The sequence below is a fragment of the Coturnix japonica genome, chromosome 1, assembly GCF_054131305.1.
Source record: "Coturnix japonica strain WE chromosome 1, WE-NBRP24, whole genome shotgun sequence".
Lineage (NCBI taxonomy): Eukaryota > Metazoa > Chordata > Aves > Galliformes > Phasianidae > Coturnix > Coturnix japonica.
Window position 1 is genome coordinate 159,356,709 of NC_140663.1, and position 20,800 is coordinate 159,377,508.

At 41.1% G+C, this 20,800-nt stretch overlaps 1 protein-coding gene across 5 annotated transcripts; it reads right to left on the reverse strand.

The window, feature by feature from the left end:
- Positions 1 to 36: 36 nt before the first annotated feature.
- Positions 37 to 17,004, reverse strand: USPL1 (ubiquitin specific peptidase like 1). Of its 5 annotated transcripts, XM_085536300.1 has the most exons (10): positions 16,947 to 17,004; positions 16,613 to 16,717; positions 12,868 to 13,034; positions 12,180 to 12,308; positions 9,513 to 10,155; positions 7,232 to 7,318; positions 6,709 to 6,838; positions 5,412 to 5,537; positions 4,599 to 4,759; positions 37 to 3,479 (listed from the first exon to the last, which is right to left on the reverse strand). In XM_085536300.1, the coding sequence occupies exons 3-10, from the start codon at positions 12,961 to 12,963 to the stop codon at positions 1,588 to 1,590; spliced, it is 3,264 nt and encodes a 1,087-aa protein (XP_085392426.1). In that variant the 5' UTR covers positions 12,964 to 13,034; positions 16,613 to 16,717; positions 16,947 to 17,004; the 3' UTR covers positions 37 to 1,587. The 5 variants fall into 5 exon arrangements, with proteins under 5 accessions (XP_085392426.1, XP_015707499.2, XP_015707498.2 ...); XM_015852013.3 differs by lacking the exon at positions 16,613 to 16,717 and having other exon boundaries at positions 12,939 to 13,034; XM_015852012.3 differs by lacking the exon at positions 16,613 to 16,717.
- Positions 17,005 to 20,800: the final 3,796 nt, after the last annotated feature.

Genomic DNA, 20,800 nt, shown 5'->3' on the forward strand with positions numbered 1-20,800 from the left:
CAAGGCTTGTCCATTATTTACTGTTAAGTCAAGCTGTAATTTTGGTCAATGGTTTATTACTTTATTTCTTTTTACAAAGTGAGCAGACCAACAAACGTTTCAGCAGCAGAACAGCGGTACCTCATAGTCACAACCTGACATTCAGAACCCGCGGATTTTTATTCTAACGTACCAGTTACAGAATCTAAACCAAACAGGAGCCCCACTTCTTTACAAAGACTCCAAGAATGAAACCATTAACGGCCTGAAGTGCCAGTTCAATAAACACGTATGTAATTACAACAGAAACAACTTGTCAAGGTGCATTCAGTGCCACTGACAGATTCTCAGTCACTTACGGAACCTGGTTCAAGCTATCAAAGACCATTTACATCTGTAGCCATGCTTTGTAATGACAGTTATGTTCAAAACACACCTATTTGAAGAGAAGATTGGAGTCTTAAATTCAGGATCAAAAGGAGAAAATGCAGAGTACCTCTAGAAGTGACCGAAAGACTTGCTGATGAAAGTCCCATTATAATGACAGGTACTAGAAAAACATAGAGTTAATCCAGTCCAGCATATAGATTGGATCTATATGCTCTGCATCCATGGTTTTCAGACTCCCACCTAACGAAGCGACAGCCATACACAGACCCAGGAACACCACAATGTCCACATTCCTCTCTCTTCCCACTCAATGCTGTCTTGCCATGCTGTCCATTACGTTTCTCCTAGGGACCTCACCTCTTCTTGCCATTTGCCTGTATACACGTAGGGGTGTGCTGCCCTACAGACAACAGCAGTAAGTGCTAATTCACAGTTCCACTCTCAGAAACCTTTCTTTTCTTAGTGAACTCGCGGCAATGCATACATAAAAGCTACTTTTGGTATCCATTCTTGGCACTGCAAGCTCTGGCCCAGATTTTAGTTATTTTACTTGAAGGAAATGACCTGGCTCTGAATAATGCTCAACCAAATTATCTTTTCAGTTACCCAGGATGAGAACTTAGTTCAAAGGGAAGCACTATCACTGTGTACCAGTCCTTCTTTGGATCCAGGGAAGGGGGGGAGCTTACAGAGCAGTAATTCTCAAAGGTTCCAAACTGAGGATCATTGTGTGAGTTGAGCGCTGCATACAAGCTTGGTAGCAGGGGAGACAAGAATCCATAATGGAGGAATGGTGGATTCTTATCCCTAAATGTTGGACAAACAGACTTCAGGAGGTGGGTGATCCTCACAAACAGATCTGTGCTACCTAAAGTACTTCTCATGCCATTACAACGCCAAGGATACCGAGGCATGTTCTTGTTCAAACCCAATAAAATATGGGTACTTTTTCCATATTAAAAGCAGCAAGAATTAAGACTCACGGGAGCTATGTTTGAACTATATCCGCTAAAATAATGGTTTCTCAGAAAAAATACGCCTTAAAGCACTTTCGTGCCTTATTGTGTCTGCTACAATAAAAGGTTTTCTTAAAACTGCAGTGGAAACTGTTCAAGTACAGCCAGGGTGCAATTAAACTTGTTAGAAAATATAATTTAATAGTCTTTAGTTTCAAAATATACATCATGTGGAAATAAAGAACCCCAATAAATCAAATATTTACCAAGTTTCAAACAGCGTCTCATCAAAATGAGGAACATCTATGTCACCTGCTATTGTGGATGGTGCTGAAATGGAGAACAGGTCTTCAAGGATATCTTCCCTTGTAGGACTTTCAAAACCAAGTTTTTTCACACTGGATTTGCTCATTGTACGTTCGTAATTACTGTCCTTTATGGGACCGTAATAACTGCGGTCCTCACTTGTAATTGCTGTATGAGATACACTGGTCTTCTCAGCAGGCTCTGCTGGTGCAGCACTGCTGCTATTTACCATTTCCATATACATACATTCATCTTCACTTTTTGGAACCTCTGAGGAAGCAACAGTTGAAGTAGGGGACAGTAATTCTGCCAGTATTTCATCATTACTATTATGGCTAGTGCATCCTGAGTTCACACTGAATTCAGACGAATTATCTGCAGCATCAATGTGATGCTGCAGTTCACTTAAAACGCTCTGTAGTAATTCACTACCATTATGAGATTCAATCTGTGAAGGGGCACTTACATCCCCAGCAACAGGTTTTCCACGCTTTGCCTGTTCCATTGCTAGTCTGTCCAGTGAAGCCAACTTCTTCTTTTTAGCATTAAGCTTTTTTAACAGTTTCAGACGAAGCTTTCTTGTTTTGTCACTATCTGACTCTTCTGCCTTCACTGAATTACAGCTGGGTGGATGGACCTGAGTTGTTTTACCAGAGTTACCAGGAGTATTGCTTGACTTATTCCAAGTTGGGCCTTCCACAGTATTATGATTCTGGGGAAGACAAGTGCCTTGAGAAAATCCTTTGAACCTTGATAAACAATGAGCATTATTACTCCGAGGAAGCGCTGACGTTAGGGGCTGAGATGTTTTGCATTCACCTCTGCCTTGAAATCCACCAAAGTTACTTGCTCCTTTAACTGGCAACCATGTGTCATTTAACTTCTGCACTGAGGGAGTTCTGCAGCTTTTCTCGTTCTTGGGCATCAAGGCACTTGAAGGCAGAAAAGAAGTATTCTTGCTTAACAGTTTTTTTACCCAGCTTCCTACAAAACCTCTTTTTTGGTCTTTGTCTGAAGGCTGAAAGGAATTATTATCAGCAGAATTAACTGCAACCTGAGAACGAACTGTAATTTTGCTTGCACCTTTCAGGTCAGGTGACTTTTGTGCAATATTCTCTACCGGTGGCAATTTACAGTTTATCTGTTGTCCAGAACTTAAACTATGTTCTCCATTAAGTAAGCTAGCTCTATCACCCATGCTTTGAGCAAGTGACAAGTCGGATGGGTTGGGGTCATGCTTTCTGGGTACAGGAGGGGTAATACTTGCGGGGTTCAATTCTTGTAGGGATAAGCAAATGCTGGAATTTTCAGACAGCATGTCTGTATCACTCGTAGCTAGATCGGTTCCAATGAACTCCCCTCTATAGGGAGTGTTAGATGAAGAAGCTGATTCCTGCTTTTCCTGTGAGCCCGTTTCAACAAGGTTACTTTCTGTCATCTTTGCGTTCAGCACTGATTTACTCTCTGAGTCAAGTGGACTTTCTCCAAGAATCTGAGTTAAAAGATCATCATGTGCAAGATTTTCTAAGTCACCATCACTACTTTCACCCCCAGCTACCTGCTGCTGTTTCTTATCTGGAATTCTCACAGAATCTTCTTGGTGTTCTTTTTCAAGTATATTGCCCACAGCATTATCAAAACCATGGTGCAACACTGTGGATTTTAACTGCACATTATTAGCAGTAGAATCTTCAATATTTGTACTCTGATGCTGTGAGTTCTGTTCTTCTGGCAAACGGGATGCTTTCTTTTCCCACATGACAATATGAATCTCTGTTGGAGGAACTTCAAATCTTTTGTGTCTCCTGCAATACGGGCCCTTTAAATCATCACATTCAAGCCAAGTTCCTGAAAAACAAATAACAACCAGCGCAGTGACTAAGAAGCTTTTAAAATTGAAGTCTCTATCCTCTGACACTTGTCAAGCATTTTTATTAACCTGACAAGCAGCAATTAACTTTTCCTTCATTCTTTATTATATCAGAGGAAAACTGGGAGGTTTCCAGTGTAAAAAGATCACCCCAAGCAGAATTTGCAGCAGTATTATTACAGGTCAGAGACGGCCTACTGAAAAACAAAGCTGAGGTTTTTTTTTATCTGAGCTAATAAGGCTGACATCTTGGCTGGAAATATCTGCACATATCTGAGCAAAGAACCACCTCTTAAATTAAGTTTCTTGGTAGAACTTTTCATTCCTTAGATGGAAGGCATGGGGGGGTTGAAGAGAAACTGCTCAATTTAAGAATTTGCTTCATCATCTGAAAATTGTCCATCAAGTATTTTACTGCTCTAAATTTTTTAAAATAGATATAGACCACATATATATGATGCTCAGGATGTTCCTTACCAGCTGCTTCCTCTTCTTTCTTAAACTCAGGTAGAATGACTTATACAATTTTCATACTGTTCAAGCACTTGATACGACTGCACTCCACTCCCTCTAGAGAAGCACAAAAGTCAGAATACCAACTTTCTACCATCTGTAATTAGAGTTCCGCTCAGATGAAGCTCTGCTTCTGGTGTCTACAACCATCAAACCACTAGCGATGTTTCCAACATGCATGTGTGCTTCCAATCCCTCAGGTGCAGCGAAGTTCAGAAATGAATACAAACTTCATTAACGCTGTTATTTCCACTGGTTCCCCAATTTCCAGCCAAGAAAGTACCAACTATTGGCTTCAGAATAACTGATACTATTTGTCCAACAGCCACGCTTAGATTGTTCAGCGTTAATGACTCTACCCAAATAACTTTTGCTCATGAGGGCAGAACACTGCTGAAAAAGTCACTTAAACCAAAACTAAACCTTCACCCTAAATAACAAAATTCCTACAATTATTCACAAAATCCTATGTTTAGGATGCAGACAAAATAAATCCTCGTTACTGTATATGGACTATCCAGTAATCCACGAAGCAATATTTGATGTAGAACTCAAAGTACTGTAATAGATCTCATGTTTCTTACCATCAGGATTCAATGACCAGCTTATGAAGTGCTTCTTATGCATATCATACTGAATAACAGATGTTATTTGGTAGACATCTTCTTCAAGCTGAAATGAGTAACTCTTCAGGTTGTTATGTGGTAAGCCTTCTACGAAATGGAACATTAATACTGAGGGTACTCTAATAAAGAGACAATAAAGAAACAGTTTGTTACAAAAAAAAATAGTGACAAAAATTCCTTATGAAAAACTATCTGCAAGGCATTTCAAGTGTTCTGCCCTAACTATTCTGTTTCCACACGGGACTCTTACAATTGTACTGTACTCAAGGGAAAATACATCCCCAACTGGATGCTCCATTTGGGTAAAGATGAGGAGAGGGAAAAAAAAGGAAAAACATGTACTGGACTTTGGGTGTGGGGAAAAGGTGAGAAAAGACAGAAGACAACTGCATTATAATCATGGCATAAAAGGACATTGTTCCCAAGGCAAACAAGTAAATAGGTGAAAACATCTTTATTCACCAATACCAAAAGCTGCAGAAGTGCTGAGATTGGCCTATCAGTTGTTGACATTTAATATTTAGTAGAAAGTATGAGCTAGCTAGGCAGTGTGTTAAAAACTCTACCTTCTATGCTTCATGTTTAACCAAAACCATCGTTGGTTTCAGCCTTTAAGAATTACATAACATCTAAAGAAGTACTTATCAGACTTTAAAGCTTTACATCTGCAAACCCAAGACAACAGTTTGGTTTTGAAAGCGATACTATGTTCAATACATGAAATCGCAGAATTCTATCCATTTTAATTTCAAGTTCATGAATAAAACTTACTCTTCCAAAATCATCCGTCTTCTTTGAGATCTATCACTGCAGTTATTGCACGGAGCAACATGAACAGCATTAAGTGGATGCCAATCAGGGATTATATTCGTGAACGTTGTTAGTGTTTTCCTACATCTGGACACACACATACACAGAGTAAGACAATTTGCGATTAGAAAACAATATATATTTCTAGTGTACAAGAGGATAAAGTTGCATGTTATGACAAAGCTAAATTCTATTCATATTCATGCCACTTGCATGTATTCCTCTGTGACTACACTCGATCCAAGACAGCACTGAGTTCAGTTCTGCCAAACATTATCAGTCACTATTGGCCCTCGGCAGCTCTGCAGCCCTGAGCAGAGAATTATTTGTTCCTTTTCCCTTAGCACGTTACCGCTGTTTCCTTTTCAAGGAATAGCAGAGCTTCCCCAAGGCTCTGCATAATTCACTAGCTACTACAAAGAGTCAAGGAGAGAAGGAAGTGGTAGCTGCCTCACAATGTAACAAACCAACCAAATACCCAGTACATTCAGAGCAGTGATTATGAAGAAGTTATCTTGCATGAAAATCCAATGTATGGGATGTTCAATAATGTAGTTTCTCCCTTAGCCACAGAAAGGACTTCCTCTATATTCACTCTAACCTAGATTTCTCAACTTTTTTTAAAACCATGGTATGCAACTTGGACACACCTTATTAACCACAACTATACATTCTACCTGGCTAACAGGTATAATTATTCTCATTTCACCTGTGGATCGAGAAGCTTATTGTATGAACTTCAGATAACGGAGAGAAACAGGAATTTTTCAAACAAAATGAGCTGTCTCTTGAAGGTGAGGCCCCTTTCTCTGGGCTCTAAAAACCAAAGCAACCTGTGGCTACATCACCACCCAAGAAATGACTTGCCCGTAATACTATTTTAAAACACATTAAAATCTCTGATTCTTTTCAATCCAAATGAACATTACAGATATCCTTCAGTAGCAAAAGCATGCTAGGCGCATATCCTGTAAAACACCATCAACCTGTGTATATTCAGCACAACATCAGAGTGAGCATGGCCAGACACTTGCAGTTTATTTCTTTCCTAGTTAAGAGATGATGTGGTTTCCTAAGACACTATACAGCAGTAAACCATTTGCTAATGCTAAACTGAATAAGCAGTTCACATAAAACTTCACCCAGAAACTAAAGCTAAATAAAACCTGGAGATGCGAAGAAAAGCCTTTTATTACATGCAGATTCAAAGCTACAGTTAGGACAGTTAAAGAGCAGGTAAATTTATCAAAAATCTCACCGGTCCAGGTATTTGTAGCCACAGCACACGCATTCAAACTCCCATGAAAATGAATGCAAGAAGAGTTTCTCAGCTTGCTGATCTTGTTTTAAGAGCAGAGGGAGTGCAAACACTGGACTTTCCTCCTTACCTTCAAAGACAGGGCAGAAAAAATAGTCATTGAATTTGAAATCAGATTTCAATACTTCAAAAGGGAAGATAAGCTCACTGCAATGATTGCAATTCAGGGCATCCCTCCAAAGCTCACAGCAAAGGGATTGATCCATGTTACTAGGCTGTTCTCAATGACAGCTTCAGGAATGCAGCATAGTTACAAAAACGTGATTACACTCTCAAAAACAGCAGGGACAGAACAGTCCATCACACACCAAATCGTGTGTGTGTCACCAGATAGCAAATGTACGACTTGCAGGGTGTCTTGCATGTGTATATACAGATGTATTTTTATGAGCTGACATGCGAAAAGTCTTTAGATGTACAGTTTCCTGAAAATAAACACTGAGGTGCTGTGCTAATTACTTACCTAATTCACACTTAAGCTGTGGCTGAAGCTGTATAAAAATCTGGTTTCTGATTTCACTGAGAAGCAATTCTGCTTTGGGAAGAATGTCTGTAGAAAAAAAATACACATGCTTTCATGTATTTCTGCGCAACACCTCCAACCCTTTCACACACATGTAACCCCAACATGAGCTCATGATGTGCAGGTATCTTTCACACTGACCTACGCTTGTCTAAAACCATTAGTCAAACAGTCACTGCTCAGTATTAACTGATCTGAAAATTACAGACTGGCTTATAGAACTTAAATGCTAACCCAAAATAACTTTATCTGACTTAAATTCTCACCAAGAATGTGTACCCGTAGGGATCATTCCAACTTGGGATATTCTATAACTCTACTCCAGACAGTAACAGCATGTAAGATTAATGCAGTCAAACATTACAAACCAGAGATTCGGAGAAGATTTTAACATCTAAACATGAAGACCAAAAACACAAAGGTTTGCTTACATGTTCGTAATGACATTATATAATTCATAATAAAACATTTAAATGCTAAATGCTAAACTCCTAAGTCAGCCTTTTCAACATTAAAAATCTATTTTAAAAATTGAGTATTTATCGTAGTATGTATTTGCAACTTACAATGTCTACACACATACATTAAGCACAAGAAAGGATGCAACTGTTACTACACAATCATGATCATAATTCACACCAATAAAGGGACAGATTTAGAACAGCTGTGGGAACTACTTCTCACTTTAAAAAAACTATGTGTATTAAAAGGTAAAAAACATTTTCTTGCATCTCAGTTGCTTTTGCTTGTTTCAAAACACAACCACATGCAAAAAACACTGAAAAAGTAGATGGATGAACAAAAATACTACAGCTGTTCTCTGCAATAAGACTCTTCATCCAATCCCCTTTCCATTCCTGCCAAAATGAGCCAACTTCTTTTGTAGTCATTCCTGGAAATGAAGCGTTTGTTTCAAACATCCCCATATTCCCCCAGCCGTTCTAAGGGAAGCAAACAGCACACCCACTTCAAGGTTCTTCCATACCAGAGTTCCTTTGCAAACACAGCAGTAGCACAACAGAAGAGAAAAATAACATCTTGGGTGTTGTGATAGCAGAGGGCTCCCAGGTAACATCTGAAACCCTCAAAATCTAACAGACCTTCTGGCAAATAAAGCATATGAACCACTAGAGAATTTATTTGGATTATTTTTTTTTTGTGTGCCTCTGTAAAGTACTGTTTTCTCTGCCATGTGCTGGATTAAACCCTTTTTGATACACTCACTATTTTTCCAGCAAAGATATGATATCCTTTTAGGTTATTTAGTGCTGTTCTACTACTACATTCTGTCATATTAAAATGTACACTTTTCCTGGAAGATCTATCAAAAAAGAAATTCATTAAGAGTACTGGGTAGCCAAAGGTCTGCAGTAATTCTCCGATGGCTGATTGCTTAGAAGTTCAAGCTTATGACACTGCTGGGTCCAGTCCAAAGGACTAGGAAAAATAAATCGTAGTTTAAGAGCCTTAAATGGAAACCGTATGGAAACAGCTCAAAGGCCAAACCATCAGACTGCAGTGACACATCCTCCTCTCATTCCCACTGTGCTACCTGAAAGTTTGCCCCCAGCGGCAATTCAGTGTCCCTGTGCTTGGTGGTTACTACTCCCAAATCTATTAAGCTGCGTATCTGAGTACTTACTAAGCCTTTCCAGACAGTATAAACCAGGTTAAAACCTTAATTCTGACTGAAACAGGTTACATCCACAGCTCAGCTAGCAGACAGACCCCAGGGGAAACATTTCTTCAATGAACAGAGCTGGAGCCAGAGAAGAACATATGTTCCCAGCTTGAGTATTTTTGGTGTGATAAGGCAACTGTTCATTACACAATGACACGAACCACATCCAAAACAATCCTGAAGATTAAGATTAGAAAAATATTGCAATAGTTGACCACCAGAGAGGAAGGAAACAAAGTGAATTATGTATTTGAGCCACACAAGTTTTCTACTTTGGTTACGACAAAAAAAAACAATAAATCAAGAGATCCTTTGTATTTGATATCTACTTTCAAAGTGCACACACTAATCCTAAGAAAACAATTGCAGGGGTTACTGGGAATCTGTGTGGTAAAGCATACAACCCTGCGAACTCATAGTACTGAGTTGCACCTGATTTGTTTGTGATGTTGAAATAGAAGAGGCATATTTAAGTGTGTTGTACTAAATTTCAAATCAGATCAGTCTGAATATGAAAAAACAGTTGCTCATTGCACTCACCTTTTACCTTACTCCTTTTACAGGTATTCAGTAGAACAGCTGCTTGATTATATTTTGTCAAGAGCCTTTGGAGTAAACATTTTTCATCATCTTCTACTAGAGCAAATTTTAACGCTTCTAAGTGTACCAGTGCAGACAAAACACAATCTAACCAACAAAGATTACACTTGTTTCTCCACTGAAGACATAAACCTGTGTTATTTGTGGAACAGTTCTTGTCTCTGAACAAAACTTCAGATGTTGTTGAGCTGTGAGTAGAGTTGGGCAAGAGTTGTGTTCCAGAGCTAAAGTTCTTAGGTGGACTCTCTTGATGACCATTGGTGTTGGAGGTTGTTTCAAAATCCACCTTCTGATTGATGGATTCCTCACTATTAGATTTTTGTTGGCCATTTTCTAACACGTCACATACACTTGACTGAGGGATACACAAGCTATCACCACAGTTTTTGACAACAGGGTCTGTATTAATAGTCTGCTCAACTTTTTTGTTAGTTCTTGCTTGTTTTGGATTTGATTCGATGGGAGAAAGGTCACTAGTATCACACAATTTCCTTTTCTTGTCATTAGATGGAACTTGAAGATTTTCTGAATCAGCAGAAATGATTATGCTGTTAAATGGTTTGTAGCCAAGCGGGTAGATACACTACAGGAAAAAAGAAAAGTTACAATGAAATCCAGAAAGTAATTTCAGGTGAACAGGAGCTAAAATAACCACAAATGATATCTTGAAATGGAATGTAGGACTTGCATGAAATGATACTTCACTGAAACGAGTACATAAATTCAATGTATGCAAGAGAAATTGAGCATTTTTATCCAAGTACTGTCTTATAGTTAACTGTGAAGTGTATCTACGAGTAGTGACTTCCAGTCCCAGAAAGACACTGGGACTGCAGAGTTCTCTCACTGCAAAATCCATTCCAGTAGGGCACATATTTGATATTACTAACTCTTGCTCAAGAGATTACTAGGATTAAAACTGGCAGGGTCTCTTTCAGCTTAGCCTGCTACTTTAGACCACTAATTGGTAGGGTCATATAAATATGCAACTGGGAAAATACAGGCAAACACACGACTTCCCATTCCCAAGCCAACAGCTTGGTTATTTAAAAGCGGGGTGAGGGATGGAGGACACAGCTTGAAGACATCTAGTCCATTAATTCTACTAATTTAAGGGCACCATTCTACATGATTTTGCTTACCCTCCCTCCCCACACAGCAGAAGGGAGAAGCAGCAAACCACCACTCACAGAATCACAGAATCACAGAATTACCCAGGTTGGAAGGGACCTCAAGGATCATGTAATTCCAACCCCCCTGCCTAGCAGGGCCACCAAACATACACATTTACTAGATCAGGTTGCCCAGGGCCCCGTCCAACCTGGTCTTGAACACCTCCAAGGACGGGGCATCCACAACCTCACTGGGCAGCCTGTTCCAGGACCTAACCACCCTTCTAGTAAAGAACTTTCCCCTAACATCCAACCTAAATCTTCCCTCCTTCAACTTAAAACCATTTCCCCTAGTCCTGCTATTATCAGCCCTTTCAAAGAGTTTACTCCCCTCCTGGGAATAAGTTCCCTTCAGGTACTGAAAGGCTGCAATGAGGTCACCCCGCAACCTTCTCTTCTCCAGGCTGAACAAACCCAACTCCCTCAGCCTGTCCTCATAGGGGAGGTGCTCCAGCCCCCTGATCATCTTTGTGGCCCTCCTCTGGACCCTTTCCAAAATCTCCATATCTTTTTTGTACTGAGGGCTCCACACCTGGACACAGTACTCCAGATGGGGCCTCACAAGAGCAGAGTAGAGAGGGACGATCACCTCCCTATCCCTGCTGACCACCCCTCTCCTGATGGAGCCCAGGATCCCATTTGCTTTCCGGGCTGCCAGAGCGCACTGCTGGCTCATGTTAAGTTTCTCATCTATCAGGACCCCTAGGTCTTTTTCAGCCGAGCTGCTCTCAAGGACAACTCCTCCCAGCCTGTACAGGTGCCTGGGGTTCTTCTGGCCCAAGTGCAAAACCTTGCACTTTGCCGTGTTGAACCTCATTAGGTTCACCCGAGCCCAGCTTTCCAGCCTGTCAAGGTCCCTCTGAATGGCATCTGTTCCCTCCACCGTATCGACTGCACCACTCAGCTTGGTGTCATCAGCAAACTTGCTGAGGGTGCACTCCATTCCCTCACTCACATACTGAGAAGCCCAGAAATCTAGCTAAAGCTGAACTTAAAATGGAATAAGTGCTGAAAGATACCATAATTACTATTACAAACCTATCTGTATTACTTAAACATGAGAAAATCAGAGACTCGCAGCTTTATGAGTAAAACATTAGTTAGTTGCATTTGCCAATTTTGGCTTTGCATTCTGGTTCATACAAAGATTTATTTAGTATCACTCATGTCCCCTTGTTGCGTGAAACAAACTCTACCTTATTCCTTTTAATCTGCTCTTTTAACTCTTCGGAATAGCTGTGCCCAACTGCCACACATATAGAGGTTTGCAATGTTTTTGTCTATATTACAAGCAAACACCATTCAGAATATAAAATCAAAAGCATCCTTTGTCAACAGTCTGCTTACTACCAGTCAAATCCTGAACTTAAAGATGTTTAACAGTTAACGGCAAAGGTCTCTACATCAGCAAACAAAACTGCTAACGAAGTAATACCTGAGGGTTTTCACAGAGATAAATGGACTCTTGAAAATTGATGCGGTAAGTCCGTAAAACTTGAACCTGGCCCTTCTCTTTGCAGACTGGACAACAGTCAGGTGAAGTTTTTTCCACAGGAGTATGCCCCTAAAAAAAGGAAAAAGTTGCATAAACTTACATTCTTTAGTATAGTGTCCCAAGTTAAGACATATATACACACAGAGATAGAAAAGCAAAGACTAGCTTCTAAGCATGTAACACCTAATACAGTATTAAAGTACAGCAGACTAAGTTTTCTCCTTGTAAAATAAGATATATATATTTATAGTCATAGTGTAGAACAATCTACACAAATTTATCTTTTGATTTAAGCGTTCAAATATGTAGTAAGGTATCTTCGACAATACAACTATGCAGCGTTTCATTCTACTTACACTAAACCAAAGGAGCCTTATTGCCAAGGTACACATGCTCAGATACTTGCTATAAGAAGTAATATACGCAGAAATACACAGTCACAGAAACAGCACCAGTAAAAAGTTCAGACACAGATCTATTTAGAATCTTTCGCCATTGTTACAGATTTCCGTGGAAAATAATTTTGAGGTTTGTTTTTTTTAAATTTTTATTTTAATTTTTTTTTGTAAAATAAGACCAATTAAAAAAATATGAACTTTGCACAGATGTAAAATAAGTTTCAACTGACTTTTCCCAAATACCCCACCATGTGGAGTGTCGATTTCCCTATACCAGTCCCTTGTCCAATCACTCGCAAACCATTTGCAGTCTTCTGGGTATCCATCCCTCTGAGCCACTGGCTAATTTATCTCACTTGTAACAATGTCATGACCACTAAGGATTTTTCAAAGACTCCTGAAAAATAAGAAGTGAATACAACAATTAAAGAAAAATTCAGTTAATTTTATTTTTTTGGGGGGGAAAAAATACACTAACAATAATGCAGCCCGTACTAACTGCAGTAATGACATTAGAAGAGTGCTTTCTTGATGCAAAATACATATTTTCTAGCACATATACTGAACTCAAAACTTTAAATTAAGTCACATACTAAACTTAACAGCTTTAGGCTATGAGTTTATAAACTTATCCACTGTCTGCATGCCCACCATCTCACTTATTCGCCACGTGTGCTATGCTGGGCAGAGATGCCTTGCCCAAGCAGCTCGACTTACTATATTCTAACTCTCAGACAAAACTAATTTCCTTTACAAAATGGCAACGAGATCTTACACAGTTACAGAAAGCTGTGGAGGAATCCTAATGAAAAAAGAAATCATTAAAAGCCCAAACACCATTTCAGCAGTTTTCTAAGAAGTAAAATTGGTGCATAATGAACGATAAGAAGTTTAGCTTGTAAATGTAATCACTTCCAACTCCAAAGGGCACCCTGCTGTTACTGTCACTGTTGGGAAACCTCTCCCCTTACTTTAACAGTGTCATAGACCGACTTGCAAATACAAGCTCTTCTGCAGCATCACTGCTTCATAAATCTACTGCATATTTTACAACTGACATCACACATTCCACTTTGTATGCTTTCTTGAATTCAAGGCCAATTTTTGTCTTTCTCACCTATCATACACACACACGTTGGTGGAGGAAGACTTCAATACAAACAGAGCACACATCAGCAAGCTGCTCCTTAAACCTGCCTGAGACCATTCCCTCGCTGGCACTGGTACTAACAAGCTGAATCAGCTAGAGAAACTGGTGTAAAACTACAAGGACCGAACACTGTTCCTGCTGATTTCAAATGGAAGAATAACTACAATCAATATATCTCACTTTAAGAGTCAGGAGGAAGAGAGATAAGTTGAACAGCAAAGTCATCAAGGTTATTGCCTTCCTTTGAGCCATAATTTCTTCTTCCTTATTTCTACTGACCAATACTCTGTCTGACAGCACGGTGCCCCTTCAGCTCTTTCTCACACTACAGAACCATCTCAGATTACAGTTCCTTTTGACAAAAGATAGTCTTGGATAGCTGTAAATACCAGTTTGATTCCAAATCACCCCTAATAGCGGGCAAGGAGAGACTCTACAGAACAGGACAGGATGCTATAGGTCAATACTGTTAGTAACGACAAAAAAGGTCTATAAAATGTAACAACTCATTTCAAATCAATCCCCTATGACCACTTGTAGGGGTCAAAATGAGAAGATGGCGTGTCCTACTGACACCTGCAATGTGTCCAGCAGCATGCAGAGATGGTATAACATAATTTATAAAACCAGAGGGTACAGTAAAAGGTGAGGACAGAAGCAACAACCCAGACATGCCTTAAGAGATCATGGTTAGTTTTCAAGTAGGGCTTGAAGGTCTACAAACAATGGGATCCCAGGCTCACTGCAGGCAAACGGTAACTGATCAGGCTTTAAGTGCACAGGTTTAATGGACTACAAACGAAAGCCAAGCACTCCAATCCTTTTCCCACTCAGCAGCAATAGCACTACCTCAGTCTCTCAATTCTCTATTACCATATACTTATTCCAGATGGGAACATGATTTCTTTCTACAACGAATGAAGTTGTGCTTGTGTCAAACACAAAAAACAAACAAATAGATGCTAACTGTACATTCCATACCATTGCTAATGAGAAAACATCTCTAGCTTGTTCAGAGGGCTTTTACTCAAATGCTTTGCCTGAAGCAGTCTCAGGTCTCTAGACTAAATGAAATACATAGATCACACGCCTGGAACTCCAGGCAGTTTCTTACCACGTAAGTACAAATCATCTGCATATACTCAAAAAGGTTTGCAACACTAACTAAAGATAATTCCTTTTTAAGAATGCCTTGTTTTGATAAACAATATTTGCTTCTTTGCAAATCACTGTTTATTTTGCCATTCTTCTCAAAAAGAATGCATGTTTTTTTCCCCTGGTTATTCTCTCTTTATGTTCCCTGTTACTTCTGCTCTCCTTTTTTAAAGGAGCAGTACTGCTTTGAGACATACAATGCTCCCCACAGGTATCACCACCCAGCAGCAGTACTATGCTACTATGTCCATGCCACTGACTGCACTGATGAACAGAATAAAGACTAACAAAGTTATTAATTGACCTTTTATTTCAGACACACGCAAAGAAAAAAGAAAAGAGTAGAGAACATTGGCCTGCTGGTCCTAGATGTGCAGACCAGTACCAAGCAGTCTGTCTGTATTGTAACTGCCTGGGTACTTCAGAAATGTAATGCAAACTGTGCTGTGGCCGTGGTGCAATTATCAGGCAATGTTATGGCTCCTTGGACAGCTAAGTTGATCTCATGGCTCAGTGTTGTCTATAGGGATATCTCTCTTTTCTCAGCTTTTCCCCTCTGCCACGTTCTCTGTCAGCTCACCCTCTCATCAGCCTTCCCATGAGCTGAGCACAAAACAGCTGGAAATCCAGCAAAACACAGGAGTTTCTCCTGCTGTTCTAGAGTGTCAGACTGGTCTATAAGATCTGGTAAGCTGTGGAGGTAACAGGGCAGAAAAAAGAGAACATGGAAAAGATAGGTCAAGGATTTCTACAGCAAAAGAAACCTTGAAAGTAGGAGCAATATCTGGGGAAACAGTACAACAAAACCAAAAAGCAGTTACAAACTGCAGGTGACAGAGCAGTGATGATATCAGGAGCAAATTTCAGTGCTTAAAGGTTAAAGGGACACTTAAAATGAAGCTCCTGTAAGCCACTGACTTCTCTCCTACATCAAGAAGGTAAAGAAGAAAGAGGAGGAAAATAAACTGAAGTCCGGGGGAAAAAAAAAGCCCTGCAGTGTTAGATGTGTTTGTTACACAAGTCATCTTTCTTTACCTGAGATGACAACTATGAATATTCACATCACAACTGTAACAAAGCACTGTACCAACAGGACATGCTGGTGTCACACAGGCCGTGTGTGGGGACACAGGCACCACTTTCCTGCAGAAAAGCCTAACGCAGGCTGAAGGAAGATAAAAACTGATCATAGAATCAGAACAGCCTGGGTTGAAAAGAACCGCAGTGATCATCCAGTTTCAACCCCCTGCTATGTGCAGGGTCACCAACCAGCAGACCAGGCTGCCCAGAGCCACATCCAGCCTGGCCTTGAATGCCTCCAGGGATGGGGCATCCACAGCCTCCTTGGGCAACCTGTTCCAGTGCATCACCACCCTCTGTGTGAACAATTTCCTCCTAATATCTAACCCGAACCTCCCCTGCCTCAGTTTAAAATCATTTCCCCTTGTTCTGTCACTACCCACCCACAGCCATTCCCACTCTTGTTTATATGCTCCCTGATGTCACAAGATAAACCAGCCTGCGCTGTGATGGCTGTGCTGCTCTAGAAGTTTCTCCTCCAACCAGATTTCTCCCACTGAACGCTTTAATGGGGTGCAAAGAGGGGCTGAAGTGTAACTGACTCATCACTGAGCCCTCCTAGGAGGAGTCGACTTAGGTACAAACACGACCTAAGGGGGCACGGCCTATCCTCAGCACCCGAGGGTGCTCGGCCACCTCGGGGAGGCCTGGCCTGGTCAGTCCACATCGAGAGCGATCCACGCACTACGTGAGGGCTGCAGGAGAAAGAATATATACCGTTAATTATCACATCAACCTGGGAAACCTGCGCCTACAGACACACGTGCACTCACTGCCGTCTCGCTGCGTAGGCGTCCCACCCAGCATCACCCAAACAAAGCAGCACGCAGCTCCTGACATGAAATAGTCGGCATTTAGGAACGCTCAGAGCCGCCATCTGCCCGCTATCCCGGCGCACGGAACCCGCCGCACTCCGCTACTCACCGACCGCCTCCTGCGGCGCTGACGTTCCACCTCTTCCGTCCGCCATGCCGCTCCCGGCGGAGCTAGCTCTCCTCCCCACTTCCCTCCTGCCCCTTCTTCCCCTTCCTCCCCTTCTTTCTCCTCCTTCCCTTCGCGGTGGGCGGGGCTGGCAGCGATGGCGCTGCCGCCCCAGAGCGCTGGGTGCGGGGCGGTTGTGTTTGGAGCGGCTCTTGTCTCTTGGGTAGCGCAGAGCTCTGGTCGGGGTGGCCCTCACCTCACCTGTGATTGCATTCAGCATCATCTAGTTAAAGCTCGTGGCTTGTGTGTGTGCTTCAGGATTAAGGTGACTTTTTCCTCCCCCACTTGTTAGTCTGGATTGACTTTGAAAGAGCTTCATAGCTGAGTTTGTGCGTATATAGAGGGGATTTTCCATATGTTGGGAAATCCTTGACAATAGCAGGACAAGGGGAAATGGTTTTAAGTTGAAAGAGGGAAGGTTTAGGTTGGATGTTAGGGGGAAGCTCTTCACTAGGAGAGTGGTTAGGCCCTGGAACAGGCTGCCCAGGGAGGTTGTGGATGCCCCGTCCTTGGAGGTGTTCAAGGCCAGGTTGGACGGGGCCCTGGGCAACCTGATCTAGTAAATAAATGTGTATGTTTGGTGGCCCTGCCAGGCAGGGGGGTTGGAACTACATGATCCTTGAGGTCCCTTCCAACCCGGGTCATTCTGTGATAAGTGTGGGGAAGAGTTTGTGTGTTGGCAGAGGGAAGAAGTAGAGATTTTCAGTTTGCAATGCAATACAATTTTGCTCGACCTGAACAAAGCAGCTCTGAAGTAATAGTTACTGTGCAATGCAAGTTCCAGAATCACCAGAATCAGTTTAGATGTTCCAGATGTGGACTGGGAATGACTGGGATCTAGTTGGATTTGCTGTTTATTCGCATATTGTTTCCATGTTGTGTCAGTCTGTCTAAATTTGGTTTAGTTTTAATTAACTAACAATGTGCAATGAGCATGTGGCTTATTTCTGTTTTTACTCATTTCCATCTTCACCTTCTTCAACTGTCTCTAGTTAACACGGGAAGAGTAGAAACTTCAGATACAGTTTAGCATGCTGTGTAAGATCTGATATACACAGATATAGATCTGATATTTTGTGATTTCAAAAGAACGAATGGAATAACTGTCTGTAAATTAACTCTGAACTTCGGGTGTATAACATTCTGGGTGTATAGGTGGCAGATTGCTCTCAGGCTGAGAACATGTGCCGTTCATGTGTGTCTTCTAAAAATATTTTCACATGCAAATGACGTACCCGTTGGCTGCGTGCTTCTAACCAGACTGTCACCGCGAGGCTGATGGTTCCCTGAGAAACTGGATGGAGAGTGGGAGATACCAACTGAAAGCTGCTGCTTGAAAGGTTTTGTTTTTCAGGGTTTGTTTGTACTGCTCTCTTCTTTCATCGAAACCATAGAGAATTACAAGTTAAACACATGAGATGCCTTTTTGAGAATGTAAGAATGATACAGTAATTGATTGACTGTGTGTGTATGCCTCTTTTTCCCCCCCTGTTTAATGCTTAAATGCATGATTAATGTTGTTTTATACATATAGTATGAGTTTACAGTCCTGGCAATTGCAATTTTGAGAGTGAATTTTGAGTTGTTGTGTATAAAAAGTCAAGATTACTATGACTGTAAACCTTGCATTTTGTGACTAACTTCAGGTCCACAAGTTAGGTTCTTGCATTGCTGCTAGCATTACTGATGTTGGTATGTACACACGGCATACCTTGGCTGTTGCATTCTGTTATTGTAACTGTAGAAAGGGAAATCTTTGTTATGAAGTCAGTAGCCAAATCATGAGGTTGAGTTCATCTTCTCACCTGCTGAGCTGTTTAAATCCTTTCCTCTGCAGTGGAAACCCCTTGTAAGGCATTCTTAAGACTTTTCCCCTCACCTTTGGAAAATAAATGCTATATTGTTTCCCTACTACAATGTGTAACCTTGGCAAAGAGGAGAAATCTATTTGCTTCTTGGAGTTAAAGGTGTTTTGTTATCCTTAACAGGTGCCTCTTTACATTGTAGCAGAGAGAGAAACTATCTTAAATTGAGCTCCTTAAGCACGTTTTCTTAGTTTTCATTATGCTCTTTGAGTTACTTTATCTCCCTGTCCTATGGCTTGTAGGTTTCAGACTCTAACACAATACGGAGCAATAATCAAAACTTGGTAGCTTTGGGATTTTCTGGATTGCTTTCATTGTATCCCTAATGCAGTGTAGCTATATCATCAGTAGACCAATGATGTTTTCCAGTTGTGATCTCTGTCCATAGGAGATGGTTATGTGCCTGCATCATAGACTCATAGAATACCCAAAGTTGGAGAAGACCTGCAAGATCATCCAGTCCAGCCATCTACCTACCATCAATAGTTCTCACTAGGCCCTGTCTTTCAACACAGCGTCCAAACGTTCCTTGAACACCTCCAGGTTTGGTGACTCCACCACCTCCCTGGGCAGCCTGATCCAGCACCTGATCACTATTTCAGAGTATTTCCTAACATCCAGACTGAACCTCTTGTATTGCAACTTGAAGCCATTCCCTCTCATCCTATCACTGGCTATGTGAGAGGTTGACCCCCAGCTCCCTATAACCTCCCCTCAGGAAGTTGTAGAGTACAATGAGGTCTGCCCTGAGCCTCCTCTTCTCCAGACTAAGCCATCCCAGCTCCCTCAGCTGCTTCCCATCAGACCCATGTTCCAGACCCCTCACAGCTTCATTGCCCTTCTCTGGACACACTCCAGGGCCTCCCTGTCTTTCTTGCAGTGAGGGGACCAAAATTGAACACAGTGCATGATGGGGTTGTATTGCTACTCTAAGTGCAAGTCAGAATTAAGCAGAACAAATATTTTAATGCTGATGTAAGGAATTGACTTGGACCCAATGTGAGGTAATACAACAACAGTCGAAAATGAATTTGGGTTTTGGTAGGCACAAGGATCTTAGTCATCTCATTTATAACAGTGAGAACTTCAGAAATGGTGTGGAAGGTTGGGATTGTATTGGTTAAATGATGTTCAAAATAATAATAATTGAAAAAGAAAGTTTATAAAAGCAAAGTGTTCTGAAATGAATTGGGAAAATAAACCAACATAGGTAATATTTCATAGAATCGTGTATTGGCCTGTGTTGAAAAGGGCCGCAATGATCATCGAGTTTCAACCCCCTGCTATGTGCAGGGTCACCAACCAGCAGACCAGGCTGCCCAGAGCCACATCCAGCCTGGCCTTGAATGCCTCAATGGTCTTTTTTGTATGTATATTCAAATAAGATGTGTTGGATTTTAGTCTCATACTGTTGATGTTTGGGGTTGTGCGTGTGTAACAGATATTTCTCCTACAAGCAGGTTTTATTTGCGTCTCTCCCCTGAGCTCAGGTTTTGTACTGGTTTTCTGTTCTTGTGCACAAAAGTCTGAGCTTTCTAAGGTGTAATTTCTCTTAGCTGTGATTGTATTTTTAAATGATTGACTTGTGACAGAATGCCAATATATTGTATCAGGAAGGTGATTCACGAGATTTGATAGTGGTGCTTTTCAGCAATAGAGTCAGAAGGCAGTGTTTTACCAAAGGCTAATGGGGATGATGCTGCTTTCTATTTCTTCTCTTTTCTCTGTATTGGTGAAAGGGAAATCAACTCCAAACCATACCCGTGCAAGCACGCAGGGTTGTCTGTAACACACCACTCTTTGAAAAAAGTACCCAATTCTTTCATTCTGTTTTCAAAGTTACTTTGGTATTTACTTTGGGAGTCTCCTGTTTTGATTTCTTGAAAACATGCAATAATCAAATGTATTGTAAAGTCAAGCCCTTCTGACTCT

Bases quoted from the DNA above. Each gene is read 5' to 3' on its own strand.
- USPL1 (XM_015852012.3), bottom strand. From the start codon at position 12,963: ATGGATACCCAGAAGACTGCAAATGGTTTGCGAGTGATTGGACAAGGG. The intron at 10,156-12,179 runs GTATTACTTCGT...TTTTTCCTGTAG, and splicing joins ATCTCTGTGAAAACCCTCAG to TGTATCTACCCGCTTGGCTA. The intron at 7,319-9,512 runs GTGAGTGCAATG...TTTTTTCTACAG, and splicing joins TAAAAGGAGTAAGGTAAAAG to ACATTCTTCCCAAAGCAGAA.